General features: G+C 43.4%; 1 protein-coding gene across 18 annotated transcripts in view; it reads left to right on the top strand.

The window, feature by feature from the left end:
- EIF4G3 (eukaryotic translation initiation factor 4 gamma 3) overlaps nucleotides 1–20,019 on the top strand; it is a gene marked incomplete at both ends in the record, with an annotated part of 253,579 nt that overhangs the window by 133,872 nt on the left and 99,688 nt on the right. For all 18 annotated transcript variants that reach the window (XM_080692029.1, XM_080692037.1, XM_080692033.1 and 15 more), the window contains one exon: nucleotides 3,121–3,960. In XM_080692029.1, the coding sequence (XP_080548155.1) occupies nucleotides 3,121–3,960 (840 nt within the window). The remainder of the gene's footprint in view (nucleotides 1–3,120; nucleotides 3,961–20,019) is intronic.

Below are 20,019 nucleotides of genomic sequence, written 5' to 3'. Positions count from 1 at the left end.
CCAAGGGGCCTTCTACCTCTGAGCCAAACCCCCAGCCCTATTTTATATTCTTTATTTTGAAACAGGGTTTCCCTGAGTTGCAAAGGGCCTAAGTAGCTAAGGCTGTCCGCAAAGAGCGATCCTCCTGCCTCAGCCTCACAAATGCTGGGATTACAAGCATGAGCCACCAGGCCTGGCTGATTTTTTTTAAATTTATTTTTATTTTTATTTTTATTTTTATTTTTTTGGTGGTACTGGGAATGGAACCTTTCTACCTCCAGGCTACACTCCCAGACCTATTTTTTATATTTCATTTGGAAACAAGGTCTCTTAAGCCAGCGAGGCTGGCCTTGAACCTGCGCGATATTAAGAATATTCACCTTATAGAAGCGTAGGTTTTGGGAGCCACTCCCTATCTCCAATAATCAAGTCGTTTTAAGTCTGAATTTGAAATGTTTTTAATCTTTTGTGAGAAAATTCTATTTTTTCTAAATTTTACTTAAAATGCTATGGTTTTTCAGTTGTGAGACCCTTAATTTTTTTCCTATTTATAAAGGCCTAGATGGTCAGGATGGGGAAATGCAGAATCCTTGTGAAAATTTGAATAACAGAATCAGCATTTTAAGCTGGCTTTTTTGTTAGTGTGTGCCTGCGTGCATACGTGTGTGCATGTTTGTGTGTGTAACTAGGGATTGATCCCTTGGCATTTTACCTCCAAGCTGCATCCCAGCCCTTTCTTTATTTTGAAACAGTCTCACCGGGTTGCGGTGGCGAGCTTTAGACTTGCAGCCCTCCTCTCTCCGCCTCCCACCTGCTGGGATTACCAGCATGCGCCGCTGTGTCCAACTCAGCCGGTCACTTGCATAGCTATGTTGTACAGATTCTGTGAATTAGAGCATGTTCCCGATCACTTTGAAAAGAAAACCTTGGGTGTATTTGAGGTATTTCCTAGAGCTTCTCTAAGCTCCGTGTGAACGCTGCAGTCTCCCTGCGACACCAACTGTTCACTTGAAAATGCAGACACTAATTTATCTTTCTACCCGTAACCTGCTAGTGTATTAAGAGTCTTCAGAGCACTTACTCATATATTTATGTCGCAGCGCTGGGGGAGGGAACCCAGGGCCTCACACAGGCTAGGCAGGCGCTCTGCCTCTACCACTGAGCTGACCCAAGCCGCCAGAGTAGTCCTTTTAAATGAAATCTGAGGGCGTATTCATTCGAGTCACCCTCCATGCCAGTCTGGTGTGGAGCTGTATTTCTATTTTCTGTATTTCTATCTTTCTAATAAACTTCTTTAAATCTTAAAAAAAAATTAAATTTGAGTACTTCAGATGCTTTTTAAAAAGTGCCTGGCACTTTTTAGGGAATAGGCTGGTTTGTCGTACCTAATTTTTTTTTGTGTGGGTGGGTGGGTCTGGGGATGGAACCCAGGGGCATTCGACCTCCGAGCTACACCCCCTGCCCTATTTTTTATTCTTTATTTTGAAACCGGGTCTCACTGAGTTGCAGAGGGCCTCACTAAGTAGCTGAGGCTGTCTGAACTGTGATCCTCCTGTCTCAGCATCCCGAATGCTGGGATTACAAGTGTGCACCACCACGCCCGGCTTGTTGGTACCTAATTTTTAAAAGTTTTCCTTTTTAACTGTAAATTCCTTTTGAAGTTAAAGAATACAAGAATTCACACTTTTCAATAATTATTGTAAAGGGGCGTGGTGGCGCCCGCTTGTAATCACAGCACTGGGAGGCAGAGACCAGAGGATGGCGATTTGTAGATAGCATCAGCTACGTAGCGAGGCCCTTCACAACTCAGTGAGACCCTGTTTCAAAAAGTAAAAAGAATAAAAAATAGGTCTGGGGGTGTAGTTTGGAGGTAGAATGCCTTTGGGTTCCATCCCCAGTACTGCAAAAGAAAAAAGAAGAAGGAGAAGGAGAAGAAGAAATAAAAAATCTTGGAGGTAGAATGCTCCTGGGTTCCATCTCCACTACTGCAAAAATAAAATAATAAATTATTAATATATTACTATTGATAATTATATTAATTTGTCATCATTAACAACTTCCTATGTGGCTAAGTACTGTTTTAAAAATCTGCCGGGCATAGTGACACACACATGTAACCCCAGTACTTGTGAGGCTGAGACAGGAGGATCACAGGTTCGTGGCTGGCCTCACCTACCTAGTGAGATCCTTCTCAACTAAGGAGACCCTATTTCAAAATAAAGAATAAAAGTTAGGACTGGAGGTGTAGCTTGTAGGTAAAATGCCTCTGGGTTCAATCCTCAGTATAGTAAAAAAAATATTACTAATTATTGTTTGTGGTATTGGGAGTTGAAAAATGCATAGAAACAGCAATCTCTTTATAATTTAATTTTCAGTTATTTTTCCCTCTACTGTTGTTCTACTATAGTTTAATTTTGGTAGAATTTTTTTCTATCACTGAGCCTTATTTTCTTTATTTTTATTTTGAAACAGGATATTGCTAGGTTGATGAGTCTATTTGCTAGGGCTGTCCTCGAACTTGTGATCCTCTTGTCTCAGCCTCTCAAGTCCTGGGATTACAAGTGCGTGCCACCACTCTCAGCTCAGTGTGTATACATATAGTCATTTGACCTCCAAGCTACAACCCCCCCCCCCCTTTTTAGAATTATTCTTGATTTTGAAACCGGGTCTCACTGAGTTGCAGAGGGCCTCGCTAAAGTAGCTGAGGCTGTCCGCGAACCGTGATCCTCTGGTCTCAGCCTCTCAAATGCTGGGATTACAAGCGTGCGCCACCACGCCCGGCTAGAATATATTTTTTTAAAAAGGAGTAATATATGGTAGAGATTAAGTTCTACCAATCTTAAAGAATGGTTTAGCTGCAGTTTTGATGATCTTTTCAGTGTACTTTTAACATAATCATTTATTGAGTGCATTCCTTCTCTTACTCCAGTATAAATCTTATATGTATTATAGATCAAGTAATAGTATAATTAGAGAAAAAAATGACAAATTTTGTTATTACCAGAATAAGTCTAATATTTTGGTATCTGTTTTGTTGTCTGTGATTTGGGGTAAGAAATTATAATAATTGACCTAAGGTAATACAATATAGTCATTGGCCTGAGAATTATTCTTATAACTCTCTATTTTTTTCTTCTCCAGAAGAGAAGCCAAAACCAGATCCAGTGTTAAAGTCTCCTTCCCCAGTTCTTAGGCTAGTCCTTAGTGGGGAGAAGAAAGAACAAACAGGCCAGACCCCCGAGATTCCTTCCGTAGACTCCATAACAGAGCTTCCTCTGCCTCCGCCACCTGCCACTGCTTCTCCAGGTGCTCGAAGTACAATTGCTTCCCCTACGCCTGCTGCTCTTAGTAGCCAGCCAATATTCACTGCTGCAATAGATGACAGATGTGAACTCTCTTCCTCAAAAGAAGATACAGTTCCTATACCCAGCCCCACATCTTGTACAGAAGCATCAGAGCCCTCACCAACAGATGAAGTTGACGATGATATATGCAAGAAACCCTGTAGTGTAGCATCTAATGATATGCCACTGATTTCTAGTACTAACCTTATTAATGAAATGAATGGAGTTAGTGAAAAATTACCAGTCACAGAGAGCATTGTGGAAATCGTAAGAGACGACATATTGCCATTGACTCTTGAATTGGAGATCCTGGAAAATCCCCCTGAAGAAATGAAAGTGGAGTGTCCCCCAGCTCCCGCCACCCCTTCCGCAGTCCCTTCCCTTTCCCCAGCTCCTTCGACTCCTCCGGCGTCCCCTCCTCCCACTCCAGTGCTCCTTCCTGCCGCCACCTCTGCTCTCAGCACTCCCAGCGCGCTCCCCACAGCCCAGAAGGCCTCAGAAGGGGAAGCGAGCACGAGAACTCGCCTCTGTGACGATTCGAAGGAGACCCAGGACAAAACAGACGTGGAAGCAGATGGGCAAACAGAAGAGGTTACAGACTCTCAGAGTGTAAACTCAAGACAGAGCCCTGTCCCAGGTAAGCTGTTCTGCCACTAGCAGCCCGGTGCCTGCTGAACATGAAGAAGAGGCAGTGTTTGAGCTATTTTTTAATTGGCTGCTTTCCTTGACTTCCAGAAACATCGAATGAATGCTGAAATTCCTAGTCTGGTTTCTTCAGTGGTGTGTTTGTGTTTTAGTACAGCCTGCAAAGAGTTACTCCATTGTCTAAAAATGCAAATGAGAATTTCCAAATATACTAAATGCTCCAAGGTATATGTCTCTATACATGTTGGGTTCTTTTGTTTTTTTTGTTTTTGTTTATGCCTCCTTAATATGAATCATTGCCTTAGTGGTCTAATTTTGTTGCTTTGGACTGGAAACTAGTCAAAATCGGCATGATTTTTAGTTCTTATCCAGTCTTTTCCGAATTTGGAAACTCATTCAGCCAATCCCTAACCCTACGAAACTCCTCGATTCAGGATACCTTTAAATCTTAGAGTTAGGAAAGTAACAGAACATCAAAGGCTTATAACTACATTTTATTAAATTACAGATAAATTTAATGTTCTCCTACTTTTTCTTTAAAACCTTTTTCTCTTTCCAGTAAGTTTTCATATAGTCATTTAATATTCTCAAAAATTTCATTTTTCCCCCCAGTTCATATTGTTTTGTTTGGGTCCTGGAAATGAACCCAGGGTTGTTCTGCCTCCAGGCTACACCCCCATTTCTTTTTTTTTTTTTTTGAAACAGGGTATCACTGAGCTGCAGGATCTTTCTAAGATGCTCAAGCTTGGCCTCGAGCCTGCGGTCTTCATGTCTTAGCTTCCCACAAATTGGGATTACAGGCACGTGACACTGTGCCCAGCTTTCAAATTATTTTAATGTAGCATCACCTAGAATCTTACAAACTGAAAGCAATGACTTTTTTTTTTGTCAGTTTAATCAAACATTTTAATAATATTAACCAAAAGTTGGCTGAGGCTCATCAGATGATTCTACAATCAGTTCCCACAAGAATATTGGAATTTTGCCTTTTATTTTATTTTTTTTTCTTTTGTTGTACTGGGCATGGAACCCAGGGGTATTCTACCTCCCAGCTGCATCCCCAGCCCTATTTTTTATTATTTATTTTGAAACAAGGACTCACTAAATTGCAGAGGGCCTCACTAAGTAGCTTAGGCTGTCCTCAAACCTGCAATCCTCCTATCTCAGCCTCCCTAATGCTGGGATTACAAGCGTTTGCCACCATTCCTGGCTGGAATTTTGTCTTTTAACAAGTCAGCAGAACCTATCTTCTGCAGCCTTGCAATATGCTTTAGGTTTCTCTGTGTATACTGGACAGTTTAATTATTTTGCTTATGTAAATCGAGGGCACATTGACAAATGAGTCTGTTCCCTCTGAGGGTTGACTTAGATATGCATTGCTTTTAGTCACCAGCATCCTCAGTATTTGTGGGGTGTTTTTTGGTTTTTTTATTTGTTTTTTTTGTGGGGTTTTTTATTTTGTGTGTGTGTGCGTGTGTGGTATTGGGAATGGAACCCAGGGGCCTTCTACCTCTGAGCTATACTCCCAGACCTATTCTTTATATTTTTTTTATATTTTTATTTATTTGAAAACAGGGTCTCTTAAGCCAGCTGAGGCTGGCTTTGAACCTGTGTGATCCTCCTGTCTCAGCCTCCCAAGGGCAGGGATTACAAGCGTGTGCCACCACGCCCGTCAGGATTTGTGTATTTTTAGCTGTGTAATAGATAGGTAAACGTGACAAGCCAAAAACCGGATCCCTGCATCCAAGATGTGGCTTTCCTCCCAGCTCAGTTCTTGGGGCGGTTTCCTTGCAGTACCGTGGGCTGTGCCTGTTCCCTTGGAACTCTGGGACATCATCTAGTTCAAGAAAGTGAACAGGGCAGTTGGGATAGGAGGACTTCACTGTCAGCCTCTGCAAGCCACCTGCTTTCTCAACAGACTGGCCTCCCCTGGCCTCGCTGTTTTAGGAGCCTTCCCCCATAGTGGAGAGATGACCTGGGGCTTGTCAGTCCTCTTTAACACACACACACACACACACACACACACACACACACACACACACACACCCTCTACATTGCTTTAGGGTGGCTGCAGGTGACTGCTCTCCAAAGACACTTGTTTGCTGAAAAACAGTAATTGGACCCTTCATTGTTTCATTTCAGTTACCAATCTTGGAGTTGTCACCCAACAACTGGTGATGGGGTAGTTGAAAATAAGAGAAGCTACTAAAGGCATGTTTTTTCGTTGTTTGCTTCTTGGTGGTACTGGGGGTGGAACCCAGGGGCATTCTGCCTCTGAGCTACACCCCAGCCCTATTGTTTTTAGTCTTTTTATTTTTGAAACAGGGTCTCACTGAGTTGCAGAGGGCCCTCGCTAAGTAGCTGAGGCTGTCCGTGAACCACGATCCTCCAGTCTCAGCCTCCTGAATGCTGGGATTACAAGCGTGTGCCACCATGCCTGGTAGCATTTTTTAAATTATAAAAACTTCAGAACCATTTCTGACTCATTTTTCCACAAATATTTTAAACGTTTTTACCACAGAAGATCACAGTGAAAATGAATTATCTTTTTTTTTTTTTTTTAAATATATCCACTTGAAGCCAGGTGTGATGGTTCACTCCTGTTATACTAGTTCTTGAGAGGCTGAGATAGGAAGATGGCAGGCTGGAGTACAGCCTCAGCAAGCCGTGAGACTCTCATCAACCTAGCTGTCTTCAAAAACTGAAAATAAAGTAGGGCTGGAGGTGTAGCTCAGAGATAGAATGTTCCTGGGTTCAATCCCTAGTATACTAAAAATAAAAAGATAAATATATCCACCTGATGTGGTCATGTGCTTAGTAACTACACTACAGTCTTATTTGTACTTACTCACTATTCCTTATTTTGAGAAATTAATAAATCATAACAGTTTGGTTTGGACATCGGGAGGTCTTTTTTTGAGGGGTGGGTACTGGGAATGGAACTCGGACATTCTACCTCCAAGCTCAACCCCCAGCCCTATTTCTTATCCTTTATCTTGAATCAGGGTCTCACTGAGTTGCAAAGGGTCTGAGTAGCTGGGTCCAAGTAGCTGAGGCTGTCCCCGAGCCTGCGATCCTCCTGTCTCGGCCTCCCAAATGCTGGGATCACAAGCGTGCGCCACCGCGCCCTGCTGACATTTGGGTTTTCATGGGGGCTTGATGTTGTTATTGGATCTCACAGTATTGCCCAGGCTGCTCCCAAACTCCTGGGCTCCTGTGATCCTGCTGCCTCCGAGCCTCCCAAGTATCTGGGACTATATGAGCGTTCCTCCTCGACGACATTCTTTGAAAATCAGTGGGTTTTGTTTTGTTTTGTTTTTTTTGTGTTACTGGGGATGGAACCCTTCTACCTCCAGGCTATACTTTCAGACCTATTTTTTTATGTTTTATTTGGAAACAGGGTCTCTTAAGCCAGCAAGGCTGGCTTCGAACCTGTGCGATCCTCCTGTCTCTGCCTCCCAAGCGTGGGGATTACAAGCGTGCGCCACCATGCCTGGCAGAAAATCAGTTTTTTGATGTAGACTTTTGAGAGTAGATTGTACTGTCTGTGCCTGGAAAAGAATCACTTCGAAGGTAGTTTCAGACGACTTGTTTTTAATAGGTAGTGATGAAAAGGGGGTATCTGCTCTTACTAGGGTTCTTGCCCAGTGGATCTTGATGAGTGAAGTCTGAGGACTGCTGAAGGGTATAAGAAAGGTGAAAGTTTAAGTTAGGGAAAGGACAAAGCCTCCTCTGAAGGGGGGGCCGGGCAGAAAGGGAGTGACCTTGCAGCTTTTGGGGAGTGGGCTTTTAAACCTTGAGCTTTTCTGTCTGTGTTTGTGGATGGTAAAGATTGGGTTTGGGGGCACCAGTGACTTTCGCAGTTTCCACCCTTGATTTGAATGATTATTCGTGGGCTGGCCAGGGCCTTGATTCTCTGGTGCCCATCAGTCCCTCATCTCCCTCAGCCTCACAGAAAGGGGGTGCAGATGGCTGCTTGAATGCTTCCTGTTCCCAGGTCCTCTGCTCTGCCTCAGTGACACGTAAATAGCATCTAGGCACAGTAGTTAGTACCGAGATACTTGGTTCAGTGGGGATAGCATGAGTTATACTGAGCCGGGCTTACCGCCCTAAGCCTGCATTCTCCACTCGAGACAGAGGCCGTTCTCTGTGACACTGAGGCTGAGTTTTCAGGGTGTGATCCGTCCTCTCCAGCGAGCTGAAACACAGCGTTTTTCCTTGGCTTGGTTCACTTTTTTGTTGTTGCTTTTTTGTTTTAGATCTGTTTTTCAAAGGCTGGCATTCACCTAGCAGTCTTGGGGCTTTACTGGGAATCTCAGTTCCAGATCTCTACCTCGTAGGGTCCAAGTTCTTGTTCCCCCTGTACGGGTGTTGGAATGTAAACTCCGCGCTTATAGAGCCTGGCACACCGCGCCACACCCCACGAGTGCAGTGGCGGCAGTGGCCGCGGCAGCTGACCTTGTTTATGAATGAATTCCAGGAATTTGCCTTACATGTTCATGAGCTCAGCTAAGGGAGTGTTTTCAAATTCTGAAGGTTACCAGGTAGTAGATTTTTTTTTTTTTTCCTCAAATGAAGGTTTGATTGTATGTTTGGGGAGATGTTAATACAGTTTATACAGCTAGCCAAGTTACTGTTCTCTGTCTCTCTCTTTTTTTTTTTTTTTTTGGTGGTACTGAGGATGGGATCCAGGGGCATTCTACCTCCGAGCTATACCCTCAGTCCTGTTTTTTAGTCTTTTTTTATATTTTGAAACAGCTATACTCTTTTTTGAAGGAAGCATATTTTAATGCAGGAAGAAAACTTTAATTTTACTTGCTTCATTCTCTACTGTGAGAATTTTTTTTTTTTTTTTGGTGGTACTGGGGTTCCTGGAAGCCCTTCTACCTCCGGGATACACTCCCACGGGCTACACTCCCAGACCTATTTTTTAACATTTTTATGTGGAAACAGAGTCTCTTAAGCCAGCGAGGCTGGCTTCGAACCAGCGCGATCCTCCTGTCTCCGCCTCCCAAGCGCGGGGATTACAAGCGTGCGCCACCACGCCCGGCTACTGTGAGAATATTAAAAAAAATACTTTTAAATTAAGATCATAGTGCCAGCTGGGCGTGGTGGTGCACGCTTGTAATCCCAGCATTTGGGAGGCTGAGGCAGGAGGATCACAGTTCGAGGACAGCCTCAGCTACTTTGTGAGGCCCTCCGCAACTCAGTTAGACCCTGTTTCAAAATAAAGAATAAAAAATAGGGCTGGGGGTATCTTGGAGGTAGAATGTTCCTGGGTTCAATCCCTCACACTAAAAAAGAAAAAAGGAAGCTGGGCGTGGCGGTGCACGCTTGTAATCCCTGCATTCAGGAGGCTGAGACAAGAGGATCATGGTTCACCGACAGCCTCAGCTACTTAGTGAGGCCCTCCGCAACTCAGTGAGACCCTGTTTCAAAATAAAGAATAAAAAATTGGGCAGGGGGGGGTGTAGCTTGGAGGTCAAATGCCCCTGGATTCCATCCCCAGACTCGCAAAAATAAATAAATAAAATATAAATAAATAAAATTTTAAAAAAAGGGAGAGAGCTAAGCAAAGATTTTTCTGCCTAATCCGTAAATTGTTTTCATCAAAGCTGCCTGAATATTTTGGTCTGTGTGTGTGCACTTTTTCTGTCTCTCTTTTTGGTGTGGTACTAGGGATTGCACTTGAACGTTTTCACCCCAGCCCGTTTTGGTTTTTGCTTGGAAGCAGGGTCTTGTGAGGTTGCCGGGGTGACGATCCTCCTGTCTCAGCCTACCTCGTCTGGAGTGGCCCACCCTCATTTACTTGTTGCTCTTCACAGTGAAATCTCTAGACTGTCCCTGGAAAATACTGGCGCCGAGTCAGATTCCATCCCTCCAGGTAGCCGTCAGAGCCGAGCGAAGGTGCCGCTGGCAGGCCCCTGCGCGGCCCTGCCTCTTCCTCCGCACGCTTCTCTCCACAGTAGTGCATTGTTCAGGTCTTCACAACAGAAACCTCAAGGTCTGGCTCACTGAATTAGTTATCCATTTATCCATCTGCATGAAAAAGCAGACAGAGATGACTCAGAATTAGCCCGGTTTCCCCAGACTTAGTAACCAACCGACCGCCACCATCGTTCTTGCCTGCTTCCAAACAGTATAATCCAGGCAGCGTGGGAGATACGCTTCTCTTTTTGAGTCGGAAGAAAGCCCTGTCCTGAAATACCTGGTCTTACTAAAAGCTTCCACATTCTCTCCTATAATTCTTCATCTTGTACACAGAAGCCCTGAAAATTGTTGCCAACACCCTTGAAAGATAATTCTCTGTACTAATATAGACAGATGTCCCAAGTGAATTTCATTCAGTATACATCTTTTCTCCATTTTCTACTTTTGCCTTAATAAGCATGGTGAACTGGGCGTGGTGATGCACACTTATAATCCCAGTACTTGGGAGGCTGAGACAGGAGGATCAAAGGTTTGCAGCCAGCCTCAGCCAATCAGTGCAGTCCTCTGCAGCTTACTGGCACCGTTTCAAAGTTTTAAAAATTTAAGCCGGGCGTGGTGGCGCACGCTTATGATCTCAGCGCTTGGGAGGCTGAGACAGGAGGATCGCACGGGTTCAAAGCCAGCCTCAGCTACTTAGTGAGGCTCTCAGCAACTTAGTGAGACCCTGTTTCCAAATGAAATAGAAAATAGGTCTGGAAGTATAACCTGGAGGTAGAGGGCCTCTGGGTTCCATCCCAAGTACCACCAAAAAAAAAAAGTTTTTTTTGTTTTGTTTTGTTTTGTGGGTCTGGGGACTGAACCCAGGAGCATTTGACCTCCGAGCTACACCCCCTGCCCTATTTTTTATTCTTTATTTTGAAACCGGGTCTCACTGAGTTGCAGAGGGCCTCACTAAGTAGCTGAGGCTGTCCGCCAACCGTGATCGTCCAGGTCTTAGCCTCCCGAATGCTAGGATTACAAGCGTGCGCCACCACACCTGGCTTAAAATGTTTTTAAATTATAAAATTTAATAAAATAGGGGTAGGGTGTGGCTGAGTAATAGAACATCCCTGGGTTTCGATCCTTAGTACCAACAAAGCAAAACACAACCAGCCAGGTGTGGTGGTACAAGGCTGTACCAACCTCTGGGAGGCTGAGACAGGAGGATCGAGGTTCACCTACTTTGGCCCTTTGCAATAATAATAATAATAATGACTTATTTTATCTGCTATAAAACCACTGTTTGAAATTCTTTGGGAGAAGGAGTTTTCTACACATTTTGAGGTGATTTCATTTGCATTTAGGAAACATGGCTCTTGCTTGTATGTACAGCTGACTTCCAATTTTTTTTTTCTATACCCTGACTTTTCTTCTGAAAAAGAGTGGCATGAGACTGTAACTGTCTTCTGTATTTCTATCTTTTTAATAAACTCATTTTTTTTTTTTTCCTGGTGGTACTGGGGTTCCTGGAAGCCCTTCTACCTCCGGGCTACACTCCCAGACCTATTTTTACATTTTTATTTTGAAACAGGGTCTCCTAAGCCAGCGCACGCGGCTGGCTTCGAACCTGCGCGATCCTCCTGTCTCTGCCTCCCAAGCGCGGGGATGACAAGCGTGCGCCACCACGCCCGGCTTAATAAACTCATTTAAATCTTCAAAAAAAAAATAAACTTACCGAGCACTAAAATAATCACTGATTTCCCTAAACATGTTCTTTTTTTTCCCCCTCCCTCCCTTCCTTTCTTCCTGTGTGTTGATGATTGCACACAGGAATGTTCTGCCTCCAAGCCATATCCCCAGCTCTATTTTTTCATTCATTCATTCATTCTCTGGTAGTGGGGTTTGAATCCAGAGGCACTCTACCTCCAAGTTATTCCTCCAGCCTGATTTTGTTTTTTATTTGGAAATGGTCTCACTGAGTTGCTGAGGCTGGCTTCGTACCTGTAATCTTCATGTCTCAGCCTCTCAAATACTGAAATTACAAGCGTGCGCCACCACAAAAGGCTATTTTTTTTTTAAAGAGTCTCGCTAAGTGGTTGAGGATCTTAGTAAATTGCTGAGGCTGTCCTCGAACCTGTAATCCTCTTGTCTCAGCTTCCTAATCATAGGCATGTTCTCTGCATCAGGCTCTTGTCTGACTCCGTTTGGGCACTGGCTTAATTAAACACACCTGGCTGCGTCCTTGCGTCTCTTCTTCGCGTCTCCATTGACGTCTCCATTTGCTACTTTACCCAGAGCCCGTCGTTTGTCTCCTGTGCCTGTCCCTCCTCTGCCACACCAAGTCTTGACCTGCCCTGTGCATGGATGCTTCTCATTTCCCTGGCCCCAATTTTGCTATCCTTTGAATGCATTTCCCACCAGGCAACCAAGATCAGCTCTTGAAAATGTAAATCTGGGGGCCGAGATGTGGCCCAGTGGATGAATATTTGCCTGGTGTGTGCCAGGCCTCTGAGTTCAGTTCCCAGCACCACAAAATAAAGTAAAATATGGATCTGACCTTGTCTACCAAGTAAGCAGCTCTTCGGGGTGTTGCATAGAGTGAGGCCTTCTCAGAGATACACTCTGAGCTTCTCAAGTGTTACTATAAGGTTGTCTGGTAGCCGAGCCCTCTCCCCGCCCTGTAGCTTCATTTGCAGAGATGCATGAGTGTTGTAGAAGCCTGAAGATCATTTTGTGTGTGTGTGGGGGGGTACTGGGGTGGAACCCAGGGGCTTTCTACCTCCAGGCTCTACTCCCAAACCTACTTTATCCTTTATTTGGAAGCAGGGTCTCACTAAGTTGCTGGGAGCCTCACTAAGCAGCTGAGGCTGGCTTCGAACCTGTGCGATACTCCTGTCTCCGTCTCCCAAGCGTGGGGATTACAAGCGTGCGCCACCACGCCCATCTCTGAAGATCATTTAATAGGTCCCCTCTTGTTTTATAGATGTCTCTATTGAGTTTATTAATATGGGATTAAAATGCAGCTTTTCCTTTGATTTGTCTAAACGAGCAGTAGGCTTAGTGGCAGTATCAAAGCAAGATTCAGTCATTCCTGATTCTTAGTCTCTCCACTTTTCTATTTTGTTAATCCTGGTGAGTTCCTTAACCTTATGCAGAAAATTATGATAGTAATAGTATTTACCTCTTAAAGGCATAGTGAAAATAAAAGGTGATGTGAACCACAACGTGTGGTTGCTGAGCACTCGATAAGTGTTGAATAATACGAGTACTTTTGTTTTTAGCTAGTACTGAGGGCCCAGAGGTTCACCATCATTGACTAAACGCTTGCTTTGTCAGGGACTGTGTGTATTGACACCTCTACCCCTCACACCACCACCAGTGTGTATTGACACCTCTACCCCTCACACCACCACCATCACCCTTATTTGACAGAAGAGAAGACGGAGAAGGTGGTACTTGCTGAAGGGTAGATGGTGCTAAGTGGCTGAGCCAGAAATCAAAAACTTAGCTCCAGAGCCCACATGTGTAATCAGACCTCTGTAATGCTTCTCAGAGTGTAAGTTACATATTATGTGAACACATTTTAGACTGTAGCAATCAAAATTTAAAGAAATTCAAAATAATTCCTGCTAAGTAAGATATTCTCTTATGTTTAACTAAGTTTACTCTTTACATACACTGACAGTTGGATAAATGGAATTCAGTCAAATGTACTCACCCTAAATAACAAATCAGGGGCAGCATAAGCACAGACTGTGCCTTCCTCTGCCCATTGCTTAGTGCCAACTTATGATTCACATGGTAGCATCCAGTGTTTGTTGAAATGCTCGATACTATATAAAAACTGTGATGGCTTTTGTACTGTGATGCTAGGGTTAACATTATTATTCAGCATACCCTGACTGCATTCCAAAGCTCATCATTTTGTCATTTTTAACAAGCATTCAGACAGGATTTGGGTGATGCTTAAAATACTCTGCCAGGCGTGGTGACACATGTTTGTGATAAATAAATTCATTTCAAGTCAGATTTTCATAAAAGAGTTCAGAAGGTTGTACTTATCAGATTTATATTGAGTACTATTAAACAAATTTTAAGGAATTAAAGTTGGAATAAGTAGATACTGACATTTCCTTCTTCCGACTTCAAAAATAGACACTAGGACTTCTTGAAAATTGAATGTGTGTGTATAGGTAGGTAGGTAGGAGCTGGGCATCACACCTGGATCCCTGTACGTGCCAAGCATGTGGTCTACCACAGAGCTGTATCCACAGCCCTGTATTTATTTTTAATTTAATAACAACAGGATACTTTCTTGGCTGCTTGTTCTGATTCATATCTGGGGATACAGAATATTCAAATTAAGAATTGCCAGTAAGAAATGCAGATGTCCTAACGATGGGTTGTTATAATGCATGAAGACAGATACACACTTAACTAGTTTTGGTAGAAATTTTGTAATTAGTAAATAAATTTATTTCATTTGTTCAAGTGATGTTAATTTATACCTACTATGTGGCACATCTTCTGAATTCTGGACGACAGAGATAATGAAGCAGTCTTTTTCCACCAAAAAATCAAAGATTTCATACAGAGATACGTGGGTAGGTGGGTAGGTGTTGGCACGGGTAGTGTGAAGAGACAAGGAGGCGATTACTCTTTTAGGGTGTGTTTTATTACTTGGGATGGCTCCCTTCACTTAAGGTGCTGGCATACTCCGGACTTTGCAAACCGCTGACACTGTACTCGGCACTCACTGGTCAAGTGGGAGGGACCTCTCAGCCAGGTGTACATACTCCAGATAATGAACCGTAGCCTTCTATTCAGGAATAAAGAGTGGAAAGAAGGATACTGCTTGTGCTGTGGTCTTCTAGTTAAATATCTATGGCATATGATTGACATTTTTGCATCTGGACTAGATTTACCTTGCACATTAAATTGCAGTCTATTTTGATTGTAGTAAAAATGGCTCCAGAGTGTTTATTAAAATGCAAAAATGCCTAAGAGGCTGCAGAAAGAACAGTAAAATATAATACAAAGGCCTAGAAAACATGCTGATGGTCCTATTGAAGGCCCTTTGTCCTCGGTGGTGATAGGATTGTATAACGGACTGTTCTCTGCTGAGCCTTTTTGAACGAAACATCTTCTTACGGTCATCTTACCATTTCACTTTCTGGTGACTGACATCCTGTGCCATAAGAGTAACAGACAAGCTATACTCTCAATATTGTTCTCCCATGCACAACTGCACATCCCTTCTGCTGCAAAAACAAGACAACCCAAATAAAAAATGAAGCTGGAATTCATAGAAAGTGCAGGGCCCGGCGTGGTGGCGCACACTTGTAATCCTAGCATTGGGGAGGCTGAGACCTGAGGATTGCGGTTCACAGACAGCCTCAGCTACTTAGGCCCTCCACAACTTAAGCCTGTTTCAAAATAAATGAATAAGGCCGGGTGTGGTGGCGTACGCTTGTAATCCCCACTCGAAGCCAGCCTCGCTGGCTTAAGAGACCCTGTTTCCAAATAAAATAATATTTAAAAAATAGGCCTGGAGGTAGAAGGGTTCCATCTCCAGTACCACCAAAATATAAAAAAATAAAATACAGGGCAGGGAGTGTGGCTCAGAGGTCAAATGCCCCTGGGTTTCATCCCAAATTTTCATTTAAAAAAAAAGAAAAAGAAAAGAAGAAAGTGTAGAAACAGGCCGGGCGTGGTGCAAGTCTATAATCCCAGGACTTGGGAGGCTGAGATGAGGACTGAGGGTCACAGGTCGCAGCCAGCCTCAGCTATTTAGTGAGACCCTGTTTACAAATAAAAAAGACAGTAGGGCTGAGGGTGTAGCTCAGATTTAGCATGCTCCTGTGCTCAATTTCTAGTACCACAGACACAAGTGTTGGGACAAGGTGGAGTGGGGAAGAGGATATTGGGTTGAAAAGAAAGATTTTGGTGAAACATTTATGGATTTTATATTTTTTATATATTGATACTGGGGGTTGAACTCAGAGGCACTCTACCTCTGAGCCACATCCACATCCCTGCTTTTTAAAATTTTGTAAAAGGGTCTCACTGAGTTGCAAAGGGCCTCACTAAGTAGCTGAGGCTGGCTTCGAACCTGCGCGATCCTCCTGCTCAGCCTCCCTAGCACAGGGATTACGAGGGTGCGCCCCCACGCCCGGCTTAGAATTAATTTTGATTGCTCGTGGTAACGTGTGCTCTCGGGTGCACCTACGATGCACTAAGGTACTTACTAGATGATGGGTGTGCAGGGGACACCCATAATATACAACCCTTCCTTAAAACATTTAAGTGTTGGTGGTAAAAACTTTCTGGCACTACAAAGCAGGAAAAGGACCTGATGTTGACCAAGAGCTGTGCCGCTGAGGCCAGGAAAAACAAAGGTCTTGAAAGGCAGATTGTGGGGCTGCTGCTGCAGAGCTTTCACTTCATTTCAGAGTCTTTGGATCTTAATGAGGCAATTTCATAACTGTTTGAGGCCATTTGAGATTTTAGTCAAGTAAAATGATTTGGAACAGGGTGAAGTCTTGATATTCTAAAGACAAATTTCTCAGTATCAAACAGAAATAGCAGGACTTGGTGACTGAGCGGAAGATGGGCTGAGTTTGTGTCAAACGGGACCGAGCGCCACAAAGAATCTGAACATAATGGTGGATAAGAAGCCCTTTGAATTTGAGCTGGAGTTGTCATCCTTTTCCATTCTGAGAGAAGTCTTGTAACCTAAACAGATGCAAGGACCACAGACTTGGAGAATGAATAGTGAAATCAAGAAAATAAATATAGTAGCGTGTCCATGCAGTGTGAACCTCAGGACCGTCCCCAGGTACGGGGAGACTATGCAAACACAAACAGGCCAGACCGAGACGCGCCAGCCGAGCGGGAGCTTGAGTGCAGCGCAGAAGCGCGCGTGTTCCGCTGCTGTCCACCCCGTTCTGGGCAGAGCCCAGGCTCCAGCCAGGCTGCAGCTTCTCGGCCGCTTGCTTAAAGCATTATCTCCTCCTGGCAGTGTCAGAAACTGGACTAGTGATGAAGATTTGGACCCAGCAGTATCCTTCCAACCAAGCCTAGGACTGTGTAATCACTAGCTCAAATCCTGGTCAAATTTGAGATTTGCCAAATTCATCTTGTAATGTCTAACATAGCGATCCTGCTATCTCATTCCTGACTGGAGGGTTATGGTTGAGAGCCCAACAGCTGTCCTTTGGGCACCGTCAAGGGACTGAAGTCAGCTTATGCAATAAAGCCCACGGTTGAGCTCACAGACCACTTCAGCATTCTATCCAGAAGAATGGCTGCCACTGACCGCTCTGTCTGTCTCTCTCTGCCTGCCTGCCTGCCTGCCTTCCTCTGTGTCTGTCTGTCTGACTGTCTGTCTGTCTCTGTCTCTCTCTCTCTGTGTCTCTGTCTCTGTCTCTCTCTCTCTCTCTCTCTCTCTCTCTCTCTGTCTCTCTTCGGAACTAGAGGTCAAACCCAGGGGCATTCTACCTTCGACCTACACCCCTAGCCCTATTTTATTTATTCTTTATTTTGAAACAGGGTCTCACTATGTTGCGGAGGGCCTCAGAAGTTGCTGAGGCTGACCTCGAGCCTGCAATCCTCCTCTCTCAGCCTCCCAAGTACTGGGATTGCAAGTGTGCACCACCACACCTGGCTTGACCTGTTGAACCTCGCACCAATAGCACAGTCTCCGTAGTTTCTTTGGCTTAGTGTTACATGTCCACTAACCTTTTGAATCAATCAAAATTACAGTCCTTTCTTGACCTTTGCATTTTTATATACAAAAACAGCTATAGCATTTTTCTCTGCACCTAATGGGTACTTGATTGATGGGAAAATGAGGAGGTTGTTTACTTTTTCTAAATCTGATACAGGCATTTGGGATTTCATGTGGATTAATGATTTCCTATAAATATTTAAATCACATCATATATTTCTTAACATTTCCAGATTCACCCAAATATGAACTATACATGAATTTTTATAAACACATCTCTTACATAAAATAGCTATACCTGTTTGAATGAACCAAATATACAGTGTCTGATATTTGGAGGAACAGCAGAGATACAGGCTGGCTTTTTTGTTTTTGTTTTTGTTTTTGTGTGTATATATATATATGTATGTGATACTGGGAGGTGAGCCCAGGACCCTTCAATTTTGAGTCACACTCCTAAACCTACTTTATTTATTTTGCAGTATTGACTGACGTCGGGGCAGTCTTATCTGAAACTACGCCCCCACACTTATTTTATTTTGAAACAGGGTCTCACGTCGCTGAGACCAGCCACAAACCTGCGATCCTCTTTTCTCAGCCTCCCGAGAACTGAGATTACAAGTGTGCACCACCAGGCCCCAGGTGAGACAGGCTGGTTTTAAAATATATTTTAACAGGGAAAGTTTTTAAAGTAATAGTAGTGACGCATGCCTATCATCACTTGGGAGGCTGAGTCAGGAGGAGCACAGGTTCACAGACAGGTTCAGTAACTTAGTGAGATTCTCATCAACCTAGCAAGGCTAGCTATTCATTCATTCATTCATTCATTCATTGTGTCACTTGGGAGTGAACCCCAGGGCATTCTATCTCCAAACTATACCTTTTGGCTGATTTTATTTTTTACGTAAAAACAGGGTCTCACTAAGTTGTGGAGGGCTTTGCTAAGCTACTGAGGCTGGCTTTGAACCTGTAATCCTCCTTTCGCAGCCTCCCAAGTACTAAGATTACAAAGTGTGTGCCACCATGCCTGACTATGGCCCTGTTTTAAAAACGAAAATAAAATAGAGCTGAGGGTATAACTCAGAGGTAGAATTTCCCTGGGCTCAATCACTAGTACCACAAAAAAAATAAACAAATAGGAGGAAGAATACTAGGATGTTAAATTTCTCTATAAGTGGATGATTATAAATTTGCCATAAGGAAATTTGTTCATTGTTTTATCTAGGAAAACTAAAAGATGAACCTTGGTTTATCTTTGGTTATTCCAAAAAGTCAAAACACTTGTTCAGTCTTTCAGCCTTCAGTTATAGACTTTGAGGTTACTGGGAAAAAATAAAATCAAAGACCTCAGTTCAAGTTTGGGTTAAAATAGAAGATGAAATGGTAGGTGAAAATCAGATAGCTTTGGATTGGTTAGAGTCTACCATGTAAACGACTGGGACTTCTTTCTCTTAGAATTCTATCGTCTTCTGTTACAAAGCTCATAAGTCAAGGAAGATAACCATCCGAGTTTCCTGTTTGTGGGAATAGGAATCCTATTTCTGTTTCTCAAGCCTCATACACTCTCTTGTCTTCTTATCTCTTCTCTCCAGTCACCAACCATAAGGTGGTAATTTTCAGTTTGAGTAATTTTCAGTTTGGTAATTTTCAGTCTCTACAGACTTGTGCTATAACGTTGACCCATTAATCAGTTTTCTTCTATTGTCTTCAGTAACAAAAATTGGGAGGAACGTGTAAATTTTTTGCATCATCTCAGTGTTTATTATAAATTTATAGGGATTTTTCTATTCTAAATATGATGCTTTGGCCGGGCGTGGTGGCGAACGCCTATAATCCCCGCGCTTGGGAGGCGGAGACAGGAGGATCGCGCGGGTTCGAAGCCAGCCTCAGCTACTGAGTGAGGCTCTCGGCAACTTAGTGAGACCCTGTTTCCAAATAAAGTATAAAATAGGTCTGGAAGGATAGCCCAGAGGTATCATCCCAGAGGTTCAACCCCCAGTATCACCCTCCAAAATAAATAAATAAATAAATAAATAAATAAATAAATAAATACGGTGCTTTGAATAAATGTTTATTATCCTAGTGAGGTGGCATATAATTGGTCAAAATTTTGTCAGCTAAATTTCTTCATCAGTTGTATTAACTGTGAAGTAGTCACAACAGGCCGTGCCTCTCTAGGACAGCCCAGGTCAGCAGGATAGGAAATAAGGTTCTGATTGTCTCCTGAGGGAGCTTTTGTTTTTAATATTCTTCCTTTGTGTGTCTCAAAGTTCACCATTATAGTGAAAGAGTAGCTCCCACGCTGAACAGAACAGAAATACCGGGCCATAGGATTTGAGCTGCTGTCCCCCTCTTTAGGATGTGGAGAGAGGGGAAGGGAAGTTCTTTCCTTGGCTTCATTTCAACCTAATT

Source organism: Muscardinus avellanarius (assembly GCF_963383645.1).
Source record: "Muscardinus avellanarius genome assembly, chromosome: 3".
Classification (NCBI taxonomy): Eukaryota; Metazoa; Chordata; class Mammalia; order Rodentia; family Gliridae; genus Muscardinus; species Muscardinus avellanarius.
Note: the sequence above shows the minus strand (reverse complement) of the source record. Positions and strands in the feature narration are given on the sequence as shown.